The sequence below is a fragment of the Lissotriton vulgaris genome, chromosome 4_1, assembly GCF_964263255.1.
Source record: "Lissotriton vulgaris chromosome 4_1, aLisVul1.2, whole genome shotgun sequence".
Taxonomy (NCBI): domain Eukaryota; kingdom Metazoa; phylum Chordata; class Amphibia; order Caudata; family Salamandridae; genus Lissotriton; species Lissotriton vulgaris.
Window position 1 is genome coordinate 1,751,883,816 of NC_141691.1, and position 18,256 is coordinate 1,751,902,071.

Consider the following 18,256-nt stretch of genomic DNA (forward strand, 5'->3'; position numbering starts at 1 on the left):
TGATACTGGACCTGGATAAGGCTTTTGACTCACTAACCTGGGATTATCTTTTCCGGATCCTGACTCTGATGGGAGAGGGCAGAGGCCTCTTGACTTACATGCGGCCACTATATACAAAGCCCTTCTCCCAGGTCCACTTGGGTCAGCTAATCTCGCCCACCTTCCCTGTAGCTTGCAATATTCGACAGGGATGCCCCCTACCCTCCTACTATTCACGATGGCAGTGGAGCCGCTCACCATCTGGCTGCAGAGGGAGGGTCAAGTCCGGGAATCCCCCTGGGGGACTGAACACATCGATATCTCTCTATGCCGACAATTTGTTCCTGTACCTCAGAGACATCTGCTCCTAACTCTCTTCTATACACAATACGCACCATGCCTTCGCCCAGGCAGCAGGTCTTGGGGTCAGTTGTGCGAAATCCTTCGTTTATCCACTCTGCCCTGGCTCAACCCCATGGAAATACGCCTTGAGGGACTCCACTTAACCGGCGTGAGACAGCTTTCTGGTACCTGGGGGTTCACCTCTATCGCTCTTCAATGGAAATCATTGACAGCAACTTGCAAACCACACAGACCACATTGAAGCCACACGTGTAATTCTGTTAAAAAAACTACAGCTGGCCACTACATGGAAGATCGCACTAATGAAAATGGTGATCTTACCCAGGCTCCTTTACTACTTTATGGACCTACCTGTAGTTCCACCCTGGGTTTCTTCTGCGACCTAGATACGTAATTCGGGGATCTCATTTGAGGAATCAACTGCCACCAGATTGCCCCGAAAAAACTGCAGCTGCTGACTGGAGAGGGTCTTCTAGGAGCCCCTTTGTTTGAAGAATATTACCTGGGCAGTGCAGCTGCAATGGGTAGCCCGATTGATGGTGGTACGTAACCTAGTAGAGACTTGTTATAGGCCTAGGCCCTTTATGTTGACCATGATTAGAAGCTTACTGCTTCCCAAAGTTTTACCTTCCGCCCCAGGGTCTCTGGAGGTACAGGTAATCTGCAGATGTATTGCCAGGGAACACCTCCTCACACGCCACATCTCCTAGTATGCACCTGCATTCCCGTTACTAGGCCTCCCAAGATTTCCAGGCACATATTCGGTCACAGATTTGTGCAGTTGTCCGGACCAATCGCTGATTACAATTGGCGACCTTTTCATCAATGGACACCTCCTTTCCTTTGGCCTACTCCAAACTGACTCTGACCCTCGCCGGGCAATTCTTACTTACAGACAACTACGCAACACATGTCCTTCACAGACTCTCCCATTCATCGGTGCTGTTATAGACACTGTCTGGTTCTGTGCCCTTTCCCCGGAGCGCATAGTCCAGGACATTCCGACAATGATCCCAATGTTTTATCCTGGGTTTTGGATCTCATTACGGATGACTGGCTCATGCCAGATGGCACATATGGGCTCTGCTGTGGTACCTTTTGGTTTGAGGGCTTTGAAGCATCTCACCTTTGGAGGTATGGGGTACCAGTCTTCAACTACCTTGACAACTGGCTGTCAGTTGTCAGTCATCAATAGGCAACTGTGAAACTCTTTACATTGTGGGGGTTCACTATCAACATGCTTGGCGTTCACTACCAACATGCCGAAGTTACATCTGATTCCTTTGCAGATGCTCCAGTTCAGCTGAGCTATTGTGTGTAGTGTCGGTTTTCATGCTTTTCCCCCATCAGAGAGTCCATAACATTCGGACAATTATCCAGATATTTCACCATTGGTTTTGGATCAGAGTGCGGATAAATTTGAGTCTACAGGAGTTGTTGGCCCCCTGCATCCTGCTAACCAAACATGTGAGATGGCACAAGCAGCCTCTGCAGTAGGACCACAAGTCCTAAGGGGCACAGCATCTGGGAAATCTGTCAGATTGTATCCATTTCGGGGGAAACCATAAAAGATGTTTAGTGATGACAACTGGACTGTGATTTGGTCAGTGGGAGACCACCCTTTCCCCACCCAGACCTGGCAGTGATCACAGATGCATCACTAGTGGGTTGGGGAGGTCATCTGGGAGAGGTGGAGATCAGAGGCCTCTGGTCTCTGGCAGATACTCAATTGCACATCAACCTGCTGTAGTTGAGGGCGACTCAGTTGGTGTTAAAGGCCTTCCTGTGCACCATCAGAGGAAAGCAGATTCTTGCTCACGAGCAACACTACTGCTATGTTTACTGCAGCAAGCAGGGTTGGCTGAGGTCTTGGACTCGGTGTCAAGAGGCTCTGTGCCTTTGGTATTGACTGGACTGCACAGGTTTATCTTGAGTGGTAAACTACCAGCCACCAATGGTTAGTAGATCATGAATGGCATTGCACCTGGAGGTGGCACAGGGTGTCTTCCAACAATATGGAGAACTCTGTCTTTTCAACACCTCCGAAAATGTGCAATATCTGCACTTTTGTGTGTTAGATTTCCAAGGCAGCTATCGCTCTCTGAAACTCATTCCCTCTACAGTGGAGATTGGGACTCCTATATACCTTCCCACTGCGTCATCTCCTGCTCAGAGTTCTGAAGATTATTAATGACCAGGTCCACCTAGTGGCTCCAGATTGAGCCAGGAGAGCGTGTTACCTGCAACTCCTTGGCATTTGCATCTGTCCTTCGATCAAGCGGAATCTTGAGGGAGACCTTCTGACGGCAACAGGGCAGGGTACTGAACCCAGGCCTGCACAATTTACATCTCCATGCTTGGAGAGTAAGCAGTGGCAATTGACCTCTTTTAGCCCTTTCCCTGGAGTTTGTTGATTTCCTCTTGGCAGCGAGGTGTCAGCCGATTGTTGGGACAAATTTGGGGATTGGTGCAGCACCAGACATATTGACCCCTTACAAGGTGTCAGAAGTTTTATTGTTTTCCCATCCCTGTCCTTGAAATACCTTCTATGGGCACTGTTAAGAGTCACCTGTTGTCTCTTTCAGCTTTTTTGCAGCTACCCGATCAGCCCTCTGTACTTAAGTATCCTGTTGTCATGACATTTTTGAAAGGTGTTCAATATTAATTTCTGTCACTATCCATTGTGATGCCACCTTTGGACTTGAATGTAGTCCTCAATTTTTTGATGTGCACCCTACGAGGGCACTAATCTTTTACACTAATCGCACTAAAGGACATCGGGGAGACAATCGGGTCTTGCGAGGGTTTTTAGGAGCAAAGAAAGGTATGGCAGTTCAAAAACTGACCATCTCTTGAAGGATTGTTCTTTGCATAAGTTGCTGCTGACGATATTTGAGCATTCTTCTTTATCAAACAGTTGAAAAGTAACACCATAGATTAAAAAAGTATTCTAAGGCACATTTGAATTCTTTGCCCCACTCCTGATACTCATGGTTTAACATTGGAGTATAGTACCAGAGAGGCGTAATTGTACAACATGTAATTCAGGTATACCATGTTATGTCTTGTACACATAAGTATGCCCAAACACATATTTTATATAATTTATGAAGGCATTCCAATAAATAAGGTCATTGCATTTTATTTTGGACAGTCTAAATCGGACCACACTCAATTGAGCTATTGTTCTTTCTTTACTTAGAAGTATATCAGCCCAGCCCACCATAGCTGCATATAACAACAGAGCCCAAGCAGAAATCAAGAGACAGAACTGGCAAAATGCTTTGAATGATTGTGAAAAAGTACTGAGTCTGCACCCTGGAAATGTGAAAGGTAAGACCGTTAAAATGACATTACTTGATGGTGTTAAACAAACTTCTGTATTATGACACATCGCATACTCTGCCTCACCCTGACGAAGTTATTCGGATTAGGTTCTAAACAGTTTTTAAACTGCATCGTTTGCACATCTTTTTAACAAACATTACTTGTAATTGCACTATCTGTTTTTATAAACTGTACTGTTGAATTTGATTGTTAAAGTGCACCCACCAGCATCGGGAGGGCACGAAACTGCCACGTAGCTCCAGCGCAAAAGCAAGTCACCGGTAGCACCGCTGGGGGAGGAGCAACAACTATGCTCAACCACGCCACAGTACAAAAACAGGGCAGCGGCGCAGCACCCGTAAGGATTGCGTACTCGGCCTCACCCTGAGAAAGTTATTCAGATTAGGTTCTTAACAGTTTTTAAACTACATCGTTTAAACATCTTTTTATACATTGTACTGTTGAATTTGATTGGTAAAGTGCACCTACTAACATTGGGAGGGCACAAAACTGCCACGTAGCTCCAGCGCAAAAGCAAGTCGCAGGTAGCACAGCTAGGGGAGGAGCAACAACTTTGCTCAACCATGCCACAGCAAAAAAATCAGTGCCGCGGGGCGACCGCGCCGCTGGTGCGCCAAAGGCAAGCCTATATGCACCCATCTGCCCCCGAACGAGTCCAGGGACCAGAAACCCTGGTCCTTTAACGTCAAATCAAATACCACATCGCACCTACTCAAGAGATATGCTTTTGGACCTGGCATATACACAGAACCCAGCATGTGCTGTGTGAAATGATCTCCTGGTGATCTGGATGGCACTTCTCATGTTGCCACTGCAAATGGAGCTGTCAAGTAACATATGCCCAGTCTACAGAGAAATATATCAATTCTAATAGCCTCCTCCTAACCTGTATTTACTTTAACTCTAGATCAATACCCAAACACTGTATTGAGATCTGGGAGACCTTAGATGACCTAAACCCAGATCTAGCAATTTTTATTGAAAAATGGCTAGACAACAACAACTCCCCCGATATTGCCCTAGCTCTACCAACATGGAGGGGGCAGAGCCACTTTATTTAAAGAGCACCCTACCTGCATTCCTGAAGCAGTTATCCAGACAGGGACACATGAGACTTTAGGTTTCTCGATGTCCAGAGGTGATCCCAAACTATTCGGAGAGGCTGTGATTTACAGCCCTACTAGCCATTATCCAGACTTCCGTGTAAACTTGCTATCGCAACTTCTCCCTCTCTGCTTAAAACAGAAAAACTTTGTAGTTATTGGTGACTTTAACATTCACTATGAAAACTCCACTAACCCGGGGGCCAAGCATCTGGAAACTGATATGGCAATAATGCAACTAGTTAAGTGGACCAGAGGACCAACCCACACGACTGGACACACATTGGATCCACTGTTCTCTATCATTGAAACAACCTACGTCCATGATATCAAATCGCTGTCAAGGACCCTAATCTCCTTCTCTTTCAGAATACCAGTTAAACTACTCCAGACAAGAACAGGGTTTCTATCAGGGAGAAGAGCTTGGAACGAACCACCCTCAACTTGTTTGCCTCACAATACAACCCTAATACGCCTTACACTAATTCCATTCAAGCTGAAGCTGAGCATCTGCCAAAAGAAATTGAGAAAGCACTTGATCAGTGTGCCCCTAAACTAGATAGTAAATTTAACAATAAAGCACAATCCGAGAAATAGTACTCATTAGAATTAAAACTAATGAAAAGAAAGTGTAGAAACCAGGAACACAAATGGAGACTGTCATAGGACAGCAAGGAAAGACAGAGCTACCTAGTCAAGCTGAAAACCTACCAGTGTCCTAAAAAATGCAATGAAAAATGACTATACAAAAACAATCCAAAACAACGGTAGTATATCCAAAATACTATACAAAGTAATTCAAGAACTCTGCAAACCCACCAACCTGTCTCAAACTATGGCACCTACAATAGACAACTGTGAGCTACTGCTCTTCACTGATAAAGTGTTCAAAATCTATACATCCTTTAACAATCAGCCAGAGGGAGATAACATAGACTGGGAAACAATGCCACCCCATCCTCTGGCTCAGGCTCATCTTGCCACTCTGGCCCACCTCTCAGTAGAGCAGGTAGTAAAGGTTATGACTGAGGTTAAGGCAGGATCGCCACTCGATCCTTGCCCACACTTTATCTTCTCTCTATTAGTATCAGTCTTATGCCCCCATGTCACCAAAATATTTAATCACTCTTTGGAGCTAGCTTCCTTCCCAACCATATGGAAGGAAACCGTGGTCTTTCCCCTTCTAAAAAAAGAGGCCTAGAAATGTAAGGCCCAGGAAATTACCGACCTATCTCGCAGCTACTGTATCTATCTAAGGCAGAGGTCTTCAATCTGTGGGCTGCGACCCCCAGGGGGGGCCTGGAGTCCTGAGAAGGGGGTCGCACATTCCCCAGCTTCACTTGTGACTAAGATCAAAAACATTTGCTTTAGTTTTGGAAAAAGAAAGCTTTTCTGTGACAGCTAATTTAGATCGTTATCAGCTGAAGTTTTATCAACTAGTCTCTAGTGCTGGAAAAGCCTGCATGCCAGAGTTCCTGCTTGCCTGAATGAAATGCAAATGTGCCTATCAGTTAATCTGCAAGTGTAAAGGGTGCTTGGGAGTTGGGAGCCGGTTCTGGCTTTAATTGTTCAAATAACTCCAAGCTTTGTGATGACAAAGATGAGTTCTTAGGTCTCGCCCTGGCGAAAGCGCACTCTCGCCGCGAGACTATAGCTGTCGGCTCGGCCGACAACGAGTGGAGACAAGAGCTGGCCACGCGCAGCATTTTGCAATGGGATTAGGTCGCGCGCTTGAGCTTCTGCCATAGACAGCATGGCAGAAGAATCGGATCACGTCGCACTCCACATGAACAGTCCAGGATTATGTCGCGCGCGTGAGCTTCTGGCGTTGACAGCATGGCAGAAAGAATCAGATCAGATGGGCACGCGCAGCAGGATTTGGTCGTGCACTTGAACATGCGCTTGCTGTGCCCATCTCCCGTTTTCACTTTTGCTCGTTGGAAGCCTCCAGTTGCTTGTGCCACGAAGACCGCCTCCCCAGCCTCCCCCTGCTTTATCACACGCACGCGCACACAGACACACACAGAGAGACGCACACACGCACACATACGAGCGCACCTACACGCACGCACACACACGAGCGCACACACACGAGCGCACCCATACAGACACTCACCACAACTCCCCCGCCGCCCCCGTCGATCGTTCTGCATTGTGATGGGAGCGCCCGTGTTCGCTGTCAGCATGCCTGGGTCCCGGTTGCCTCTCTTGATGCTCTGTGCTCTCTGCCTCCGGCCGGCCTCGCCGCGCCTCCGGAGCTGGTGGAAGAAAGTCGACAGGAGGACGTGCCACCGTTACCTCACGTTGTTGCTTTTGGCCTTGGGGTAAATTAAGTCTTTTTTTCTCGGCCGGACCTCATGATCACTTGTGATGGTGACAGTTGTACAGGATGTAGGGTGCCAGCTAAGACTTAACATCTGCCACGGGGGTTCAAAGTGGCAGCCACGTTTTAATATGTATCTATTGTTCAAATCTAGTTATGTGACACTGAAACGCATGTTAGATTATTAAGTATGCCTTGCCGTCTGAAGGAGTGGCGCCTAAACCTGCCCATGATTACTCTGAAGAGAGGGAGTGAAGGGACATTTGGATAGGAATGCTATTTTTAAATGCTGCGCCGCAAATCAAATTTGTGTGGTGAGTTATTTCCGAGAGACTTCTAGGTCCAGGTGTCTGTTTTGAAGGTGACTTTTGCCACTGCTGCTCTGTGGGTGCCCGCTGGGGCCACTGTGTGATAACTTGCACCATCACTAGGCCTCGAGTAACTCCTCAAGCAAGCCTCGCACAGTTTTCAGCTGCACAGTAAACACACACTGCTTAGTAAATAACCCATAGATATTTAGTATCATCAAAATACATACACCTTATAGAAAGAAGGAAAGCAGCTACCTGGCAGTTTTTATTTATTGATTTTAATAAGGATTGCATTCGCAAACGTATCTATTATGACAGAAATTATTCAGAGTTGTACAGAATAAAACAGTAGCTTTTACACAGTAACATATAAAAGGAAGAATGAAACGCACACTCGTCCTACCCTGGTCCCATTCCTCCACTCCTGAACGAACAGTGAGCCTGCAATTACAAGGGCGGACATGATTTGTATTTGATCGACATCATGTTTTGCTGCCATGACCCCTCTCCTCCATGTTTTCGCTCATGCTGTTTGTTTGTTATACAGGTAGAAAGTCCAGGCAAATTTGAGTCTGCCGATGCGCATATTTCCTAAAACATGGAAAAAATAATCCCATCCCGAAGCTGAAATCCAAGAAAGCTCGACACCCGCAGGTGCTGTATGAAAGCAAACGGTGGGGTTAGTATCCCTTGTATCCAGTAGGAGCTCCCCCCAGTGCCTACATCTTTGTATGGCCTTGGCGTCCTTGTGTATTCCGCTCTGTGTATTAAACCAAAAACTGACATGAAAAACGATTTATGCTTAACATATAATCTGAATCGACCCAGTCCTTTGCGTTTTAATTAATGGACACAGCTACCATCTGGATTCCTGAGGTGTGTCCAAATACACAGAACTGTTGATGAGGGTGCTTTTCCTTATATACAAACCCTTTTAACCTACAGTATCTACTTTACAGAAAAGAACCCACGACTGAAGTAGAAAATATAGAATCGTTTCATTCTCCATTGTACCAGTCTGAGATTGGTGGGTGTCTTTTCTTCAGGGTCTGGCGGTGTCCGAGCATGCAAGAGTTTCACCCTCCATGCAGTGCCTCAAATGAAATTACAAAATCTCAAGTCCCAATTCTGATACAAATTAAATTAGCAAGGAGCATCTCAGCAGGGCTTCAGGGACTGCGAAGTATTGTATAAAACCTAGTCTGCATGTTATAAATATCTACGTAAGCTGTGTCAGACCTGAAGTTGAAGCGGCGCATTAGATTCCTTGTAAGCGCCTCTTGCCGTTTCCCGCCCCTCCCCCTGTCGTTCTCTTTCAATTTAGCACCTAATGGCACCTGTCCTGACGTCAGACCCTATTGTTGGCACACGATCTAGCATTGGTTTAATCTAAACTTTTCTCTTTCTCTGAGGATTAAGCACACCTGCGGACTGTGTACTGACTGAATGCATTTACCACCTACGATATGATGGATCTTGCATTTGGACTACTAACATGGAGAAAGAAATTGTACTTTCCTTCTAAATTCGACCATATGGCTTCTTTAGGCAGACTTAATTCGATAAATGTACAGAGCGATGCAGAAACATCACGTCTTTTCATCCGATAATCCTTTTCAGACAAGGCTGACCCTATGGGTCAGATATATTGACGACGTCCTATGCATCTGGGAGGGCAATAAACAACAATTGCAAGAATTTCATGATTGGCTCAATCTAAGAAATCCCCATATTCAATTTACAATGGAATCTAGTAATGAGGCTATACCATTCTTGGATATCTCCATTTATGTAGATAAGGACCATTTACAGACTACATTGTTTAGGAAACCCACGGAGCGGAATTCCTTGTTGCAATATGGGAGCCGTCACCCCAGAGGTCCTAAGGACAACTTGCCTGTTGGGCAATTCCTCAGAATTAGAAGAAACTGCTCCACCCGAGCGAATTACATCAAGGAATCAGAGTTCCTAAATGAACGACTCATCTCTCGTGGATACCCAGCCCGAATGGTTAGACGTGCTAGGAAATGGGAGTGGTACAATCCACGCGATAGTCTGCTGAACCCAGAAACCAACAACCAAACACAGCCAGACCGCATCATCTGTGTTACTACCTTTTCTACACGTAGCAATGAGATCAAACAAATTATCAACAAGAACTGGCCCCTGGTAGCAGATGAGATTAAGCAACCTCATCTCCCCCTTCACTCCTTCAAAAGGGCTAGAAATATTCGAGATATGGTGGTCCATTCCTACTTGGAACCGGTGAGTCAACCAACTCTCACAACCTTATGGATCCTGCCTCCCTTGGTTGGACATTACAGATGCGGCACATGCACTGCATGCGATACCACCTTTCAGACCAAGTCATTTGCACATGGCGGACGGGTTTATACCCTAAAACATTATACAAATTGCAACTCCACTAGTGTGATCTATATGATACAATGTCCATGCAATCATGTATATGTTGGGCAAACCCAACAGAAAATCAAATCCTGCATCTCCTCCCATTGCAGTAGACTGCGATGCAAAGTGTTGGGTGCCCCTTTGGTAGAACATTGGCAAAAGGCAGGACACACGGTGTCTGACTTAAAATGGTTGGTCATTGAAAAAGTATCCCTAGGGAGAAGAGGAGGTAATTTACGGACAGCTCTCAACACACGTGAATCTAAATGGATGTCCCTTTTAGACATAATTAAAAATGGGTGCAATGAACAGGACAATAGCCTGGCACAATTGGCAGCTCTTGGTTGATGCATCTGAATATTACTGAAATGCCAACTTTTCTGAGTATACTCATCTACAATTTTCTGGTGATAACATCCAAAGAACAGACCGGTTAGTATAGCATACCACATCAAATAGATTCGAATATACTCGTCTACACTCTCATGCTAGAGAAGTGCACGAGGTGCTCTACACCTATTTGTGATGAATATTATTACACCAAATATATCTGATGTCGCTCGTCTACACTCTCATGTTGGAGAAGTGCACGAGCTGTGTTATGGGACTTAATTGCACTTTTTCTAATAATGTATGGTATTAAATATTATACCTCTCTAACTCAGATAAACTACCTTTAATGTTTTTCAACTATCACTCGAGTACAACCTCCTGTGAGAGAGTTGCTCGAGCTGATGTCGCTCGTCTACACTCTCATGTTGGAGAAGTGCACGAGCTGTGTTATGGGACTTCATTGTACTTTTCTAATAATGTATGGTATTAAATATTATACCTCTCTAACTCAGATAAATTACCTTTAATGTTTTTCAACTATCACTCGAGTACAACCTCCTGTGAGAGAGTTGCTCGAGTTGGGTAACATTCCTAGATTGTAACATATTCAACCTGAAATTATTGTTTTTATTAAGATCTCCAATCGTGTTGATGCATATATTTAGTTTCCCAAGTACTAGTTGCTTTTGTTCAGCGCTGGCTGACTGTAGGGATCAAGTAACTCTTCTATGTCCTTCAAGCTAGTCAAGTATTGACCCCGCCCCCAACTCCGCGTAGCAGCCTTGCGGAGTCCGCGGAGACGAGCGCCTGACTGTAGCGGCCCCTCCGGGTGCCGGTAATTAGCAGCGCATTCTGTCTCTCTTAACAACCGCGTATCTTGCCAAACTGCTAAACAGACCCCTCATTGCCTCTTTGACGGGTATTTTCTTTCCCCGCAGGATTCAATCACCGCGGCGGTTGTCGCTATTTGACCCCGCTCGAACTCTGTGAAGCAGCTTTGTGGTTTTGATCTACACGGCGGCTGATGCCGCAGCTGTCGAACCCCTGCCTCGTTTGACTTTCAGGCTGGGATTACATGCAGCAATTTGATTCCTATAGCATACCGTGATTAATTCAGAGGTGTGTAACATTGTATGACAGAATAATCCTCAGAATACCTTCAAACTGCTTGTTCTAATTCCAGACTGGTTATTTCTCCTCTGTTGTTGCAAATTGATATTGCTGAGTTTGACCACGACCCCCGGTGTGGTCCTACTCATTTCCCATGTTCAGAGGCCCTCCTGGGCTCGGACTCCATGGTAATTGTAGTTATTGTACTATAGCATAGTCAAATAGGATGACATTCACCAGGTCTCACAAATATATTAGTCTGACCACTGGTTTTAATTTTCACAGATTTAACCGCCCCACCCAACTCCTGCCTTCCCCTTCCTGCACTTGTCCTGATGAAGACCCCGTTAAAGGATCTAACGTAACCTACGGTTAGGGGTCGAAACGTCGACAGCTCTTTTTCTTCACTCTGGACCCCCGGCACATGCCCCTGATTACTCTGAACTGTGTATGTGGCCGTGGAATGTCCCCAGCTTAACAGTTTTTCAATGGATGCCCTAACTGCTTAGGCTTTTTGTATTTGATTTGGTTCGAATTTGATTTAAAAACTGTTAAAATTCGCCTTCTTTTTGACTGTGTTTATTCGTGTGTGACTTTACACCGCCCTGAGCACACCCTTCCCTTCCTTTCTTCCCTTCCCCAACTGGGGCTATTTACTAAATGTGAATGGTTTTTCATAATGAAATCTGGTATTGTAAAATAAAGGACAATACCTTTTACAAGTCCTTTTGATTAATGTTCCTTGATTAATGTTTATTTCATCTATAATTGTATTAGTGTGTGTTGCACACAACACGTTCTCCTTGCGGGGACCCCTTTTACACATACTACATAACGCCCAGGTCCCCGCGACTGCATGGGTTCAACCCCCCTTTTTGTAACGTTTAATTTTAACTGGGCCCTTAGTACTCCTAAAGAGGTGTTGAAGGGACAGTTATGTACAAAAAAAATGCATTACTTATGCTCTGGTGTTACTAAAATCTACATTTTGGAAACACTATTTTATTTGGTAAACTATTTGCACGTTTTGCAGCACTCTATCTTACACTGTGTGTACGGCAAGTATAAAATAATGACTTACATATTCACAGTGCTTTCTGTCATAGGCTGTGACCTCGTAGCAGTAAAAATACATGTCAGTATTCTCCACTGCAAACAAAACAGGTGATGGACCGAATGTGGATCAATGTCACACATTCATCCCAGTCCAAAGATCTGGGCCCAAATCCATCGTTTTTTTGCACTCCACACCACCCTGGGTTAGACAATGGCGATATGCAAATCAGCTCTGACCCTGTGCCCCATGGGAACAGTCCAGTCCGAACTACAAAAGCCATGTCCTTCCCAGAACGGAATCAAGCATCCGAGGACCGGGCCGGTTTCGAGGTAACACCTCTCATCAGCCCGGCTAGCTTGACTCCAGTGGTGTGGAGTGCCTGGGACCCACGTCTGAGCATCCCCAGCGCACTTATGGCGGAATTTGCAAACAAAACAGGTGATGGACCGAATGTGGATCAATGTCACACATTCATCCCAGTCCAAAGATCTGGGCCCAAATCCATCGTTTTTTTGCACTCCACACCACCCTGGGTTAGACAATGGCGATATGCAAATCAGCTCTGACCCTGTGCCCCATGGGAACAGTCCAGTCTGAACTACAAAAGCCATGTCCTTCCCAGAACGGAATCAAGCATCCGAGGACCGGACCGGTTTCGAGGTAACACCTCTCATCAGCCCGGCTAGCTTGACTCCAGTGGTGTGGAGTGCCTGGGACCCACGTCTGAGCATCCCCAGCGCACTTATGGCGGAATTTGCAAACAAAACAGGTGATGGACCGAATGTGGATCAATGTCACACATTCATCCCAGTCCAAAGATCTGGGCCCAAATCCATCGTTTTTTTGCACTCCACACCACCCTGGGTTAGACAATGGCGATATGCAAATCAGCTCTGACCCTGTGCCCCATGGGAACAGTCCAGTCCGAACTACAAAAGCCATGTCTTCCCAGAACGGAATCAAGCATCCGAGGACCGGACCAGTTTCGAGGTAACACCTCATCAGCCCGGCTAGCTTGACTCCAGTGGTGTGGAGTGCCTGGGACCCACGTCTGAGCATCCCCAGCGCACTTATGGCGGAATTTGCAAACAAAACAGGTGATGGACCGAATGTGGATCAATGTCACACATTCATCCCAGTCCAAAGATCTGGGCCCAAATCCATCGTTTTTTTGCACTCCACACCACCCTGGGTTAGACAATGGCGATATGCAAATCAGCTCTGACCCTGTGCCCCATGGGAACAGTCCAGTCCGAACTACAAAAGCCATGTCCTTCCCAGAACGGAATCAAGCATCCGAGGACCGGACCGGTTTCGAGGTAACACCTCTCATCAGCCCGGCTAGCTTGACTCCAGTGGTGTGGAGTGCCTGGGACCCACGTCTGAGCATCCCCAGCGCACTTATGGCGGAATTTGCAAACAAAACAGGTGATGGACCGAATGTGGATCAATGTCACACATTCATCCCAGTCCAAAGATCTGGGCCCAAATCCATCGTTTTTTTGCACTCCACACCACCCTGGGTTAGACAATGGCGATATGCAAATCAGCTCTGACCCTGTGCCCCATGGGAACAGTCCAGTCCGAACTACAAAAGCCATGTCCTTCCCAGAACGGAATCAAGCATCCGAGGACCAGACCAGTTTCGAGGTAACACCTCTCATCAGCACGGCTAGCTTGACTCCAGTGGTGTGGATTGCCTGGGACCCACGTCTGAGCATCCCCAGCGCACTTATGGCGGAATTTGCAAACAAAACAGGTGATGGACCGAATGTGGATCAATGTCACACATTCATCCCAGTCCAAAGATCTGGGCCCAAATCCATCGTTTTTTTGCACTCCACACCACCCTGGGTTAGACAATGGCGATATGCAAATCAGCTCTGACCCTGTGCCCCATGGGAACAGTCCAGTCCGAACTACAAAAGCCATGTCCTTCCCAGAACGGAATCAAGCATCCGAGGACCGGACCGGTTTCGAGGTAACACCTCTCATCAGCCCGGCTAGCTTGACTCCAGTGGTGTGGAGTGCCTGGGACCCACGTCTGAGCATCCCCAGCGCACTTATGGCGGAATTTGCAAACAAAACAGGTGATGGACCGAATGTGGATCAATGTCACACATTCATCCCAGTCCAAAGATCTGGGCCCAAATCCATCGTTTTTTTGCACTCCACACCACCCTGGGTTAGACAATGGCGATATGCAAATCAGCTCTGACCCTGTGCCCCATGGGAACAGTCCAGTCCGAACTACAAAAGCCATGTCCTTCCCAGAACGGAATCAAGCATCCGAGGACCGGACCGGTTTCGAGGTAACACCTCTCATCAGCCCGGCTAGCTTTACTCCAGTGGTGTGGAGTGCCTGGGACCCACGTCTGAGCATCCCCAGCGCACCTATGGCGGAATTTGCAAACAAAACAGGTGATGGACCGAATGTGGATCAATGTCACACATTCATCCCAGTCCAAAGATCTGGGCCCAAATCCATCGTTTTTTTGCACTCCTCACCACCCTGGGTTAGACAATGGCGATATGCAAATCAGCTCTGACCCTGTGCCCCATGGGAACAGTCCAGTCCGAACTACAAAAGCCATGTCCTTCCCAGAACGGAATCAAGCATCCGAGGACCGGACCAGTTTCGAGGTAACACCTCTCATCAGCCCGGCTAGCTTGACTCCAGTGGTGTGGAGTGCCTGGGACCCACGTCTGAGCATCCCCAGCGCACTTATGGCGGAATTTGCAAACAAAACAGGTGATGGACCGAATGTGGATCAATGTCACACATTCATCCCAGTCCAAAGATCTGGGCCCAAATCCATCGTTTTTTTGCACTCCACACCACCCTGGGTTAGACAATGGCGATATGCAAATCAGCTCTGACCCTGTGCCCCATGGGAACAGTCCAGTCCGAACTACAAAAGCCATGTCCTTCCCAGAACGGAATCAAGCATCCGAGGACCGGACCGGTTTCGAGGTAACACCTCTCATCAGCCCGGCTAGCTTGACTCCAGTGGTGTGGAGTGCCTGGGACCCACGTCTGAGCATCCCCAGCGCACTTATGGCGGAATTTGCAAACAAAACAGGTAATGGACCGAATGTGGATCAATGTCACACATTCATCCCAGTCCAAAGATCCGGGCCCAAATCCATCGTTTTTTTGCACTCCACACCACCCTGGGTTAGACAATGGCGATATGCAAATCAGCTCTGACCCTGTGCCCCATGGGAACAGTCCAGTCCGAACTACAAAAGCCATGTCCTTCCCAGAACGGAATCAAGCATCCGAGGACCGGACCGGTTTCGAGGTAACACCTCTCATCAGCCCGGCTAGCTTGACTCCAGTGGTGTGGAGTGCCTGGGACCCACGTCTGAGCATCCCCAGCGCACTTATGACGGAATTTGCAAACAAAACAGGTGATGGACCGAATGTGGATCAATGTCACACATTCATCCCAGTCCAAAGATCTGGGCCCAAATCCATCGTTTTTTTGCACTCCACACCACCCTGGGTTAGACAATGGCGATATGCAAATCAGCTCTGACCCTGTGCCCCATGGGAACAGTCCAGTCCGAACTACAAAAGCCATGTCCTTCCCAGAACGGAATCAAGCATCCGAGGACCGGACCGGTTTCGAGGTAACACCTCTCATCAGCCCGGCTAGCTTGACTCCAGTGGTGTGGAGTGCCTGGGACCCACGTCTGAGCATCCCCAGCGCACTTATGGCGGAATTTGCAAACAAAACAGGTGATGGACCGAATGTGGATCAATGTCACACATTCATCCCAGTCCAAAGATCTGGGACCAAATCCATCGTTTTTTTGCACTCCACACCACCCTGGGTTAGACAATGGCGATATGCAAATCAGCCCAGACGTGGGTCCCAGGCACTCCACACCACTGGAGTCAAGCTAGCCGGGCTGATGAGAGGTGTTACCTCGAAACCGGTCCGGTCCTCGGATGCTTGATTCCGTTCTGGGAAGGACATGGCTTTTGTAGTTCGGACTGGACTGTTCCCATGGGGCACAGGGCCAGAGCTGATTTGCATATCGCCATTGTCTAACCCAGGGTGGTGTGGAGTGCAAAAAAACAATGGATTTGGGCCCAGATCTTTGGACTGGGGTGAGTGTGTGACATTGATCCACATTCGGTCCATCACCTGTTGTGTTTGTATTTTCCGCCCTAAGTGCGCTGGGGATGCCCAGACGTGGGTCCCAGGCACTCCACACCACTGGAGTCAAGCTAGCCGGGCTGATGAGAGGTGTTACCTCGAAACCGGTCCGGTCCTCGGATGCTTGATTCCGTTCTGGGAAGGACATGGCTTTTGTAGTTCGGACTGGACTGTTCCCATGGGGCACAGGGCCAGAGCTGATTTGCATATCGCCATTGTCTAACCCAGGGTGGTGTGGAGTGCAAAAAAACGATGGATTTGGGCCCAGATCTTTGGACTGGGGTGAGTGTGTGACATTGATCCACATTCGGTCCATCACCTGTTGTGTTTGCATATTCCGCCCTAAGTGCGCTGGGGATGCCCAGACGTGGGTCCCAGGCACTCCACACCACTGGAGTCAAGCTAGCCGGGCTGATGAGAGGTGTTACCTCGAAACCGGTCCGGTCCTCGGATGCTTGATTCCGTTCTGGGAAGGACATGGCTTTTGTAGTTCGGACTGGACTGTTCCCATGGGGCACAGGGCCAGAGCTGATTTGCATATCGCCATTGTCTAACCCAGGGTGGTGTGGAGTGCAAAAAAACGATGGATTTGGGCCCAGATCTTTGGACTGGGGTGAGTGTGTGACATTGATCCACATTCGGTCCATCACCTGTTGTGTTTGCATAGTCCGCCCTAAGTGCGCTGGGGATGCCCAGACGTGGGTCCCAGGCACTCCACACCACTGGAGTCAAGCTAGCCGGGCTGATGAGAGGTGTTACTTCGAAACCGGTCCGGTCCTCGGATGCTTGATTCCGTTCTGGGGAGGACATGGCTTTTGTAGTTCGGACTGGACTGTTCCCATGGGGCACAGGGCCAGAGCTGATTTGCATATCGCCATTGTCTAACCCAGGGTGGTGTGGAGTGCAAAAAAACGATGGATTTGGGCCCAGATCTTTGGACTGGGGTGAGTGTGTGACATTGATCCACATTCGGTCCATCACCTGTTGTGTTTGCATAGTCCGCCCTAAGTGCGCTGGGGATGCCCAGACGTGGGTCCCAGGCACTCCACACCACTGGAGTCAAGCTAGCCGGGCTGATGAGAGGTGTTACCTCGAAACCGGTCCGGTCCTCGGATGCTTGAATCCGTTCTGGGAAGGACATGGCTTTTGTAGTTCGGACTGGACTGTTCCCATGGGGCACAGGGTCAGAGCTGATTTGCATATCGCCATTGTCTAACCCAGGGTGGTGTGGAGTGCAAAAAAATGATGGATTTGGGCCCAGATCTTTGGACTGGGGTGAATGTGTGACATTGATCCACATTCGGTCCATCACCTGTTTTGTTTGCAAATTCGCCATAAGTGCGCTGGGGATGCTCAGACGTGGGTCCCAGGCACTCCACACCACTGGAGTCAAGCTAGCCGGGCTGATGAGAGGTGTTACCTCGAAACCGGTCCGGTCCTCGGATGCTTGATTCCGTTCTGGGAAGGACATGGTTTTTGTAGTTCGGACTGGACTGTTCCCATGGGGCACAGGGTCAGAGCTGATTTGCATATCGCCATTGTCTAACCCAGGGTGGTGTGGAGTGCAAAAAAATGATGGATTTGGGCCCAGATCTTTGGACTGGGGTGAATGTGTGACATTGATCCACATTCGGTCCATCACCTGTTTTGTTTGCAAATTCGCCATAAGTGCGCTGGGGATGCTCAGACGTGGGTCCCAGGCACTCCACACCACTGGAGTCAAGCTAGCCGGGCTGATGAGAGGTGTTACC

At 47.8% G+C, this 18,256-nt stretch overlaps 1 protein-coding gene across 1 annotated transcript in view; it reads left to right on the forward strand.

Moving 5' to 3' along the window:
* SPAG1 (sperm associated antigen 1) overlaps positions 1–18,256 on the forward strand; it is a 1,072,862-nt gene that overhangs the window by 346,429 nt on the left and 708,177 nt on the right. Inside the window, exon 8 of the mRNA XM_086966056.1 lies at positions 3,545–3,675. Within this exon, the coding sequence (XP_086822182.1) occupies positions 3,545–3,675 (131 nt within the window). The remainder of the gene's footprint in view (positions 1–3,544; positions 3,676–18,256) is intronic.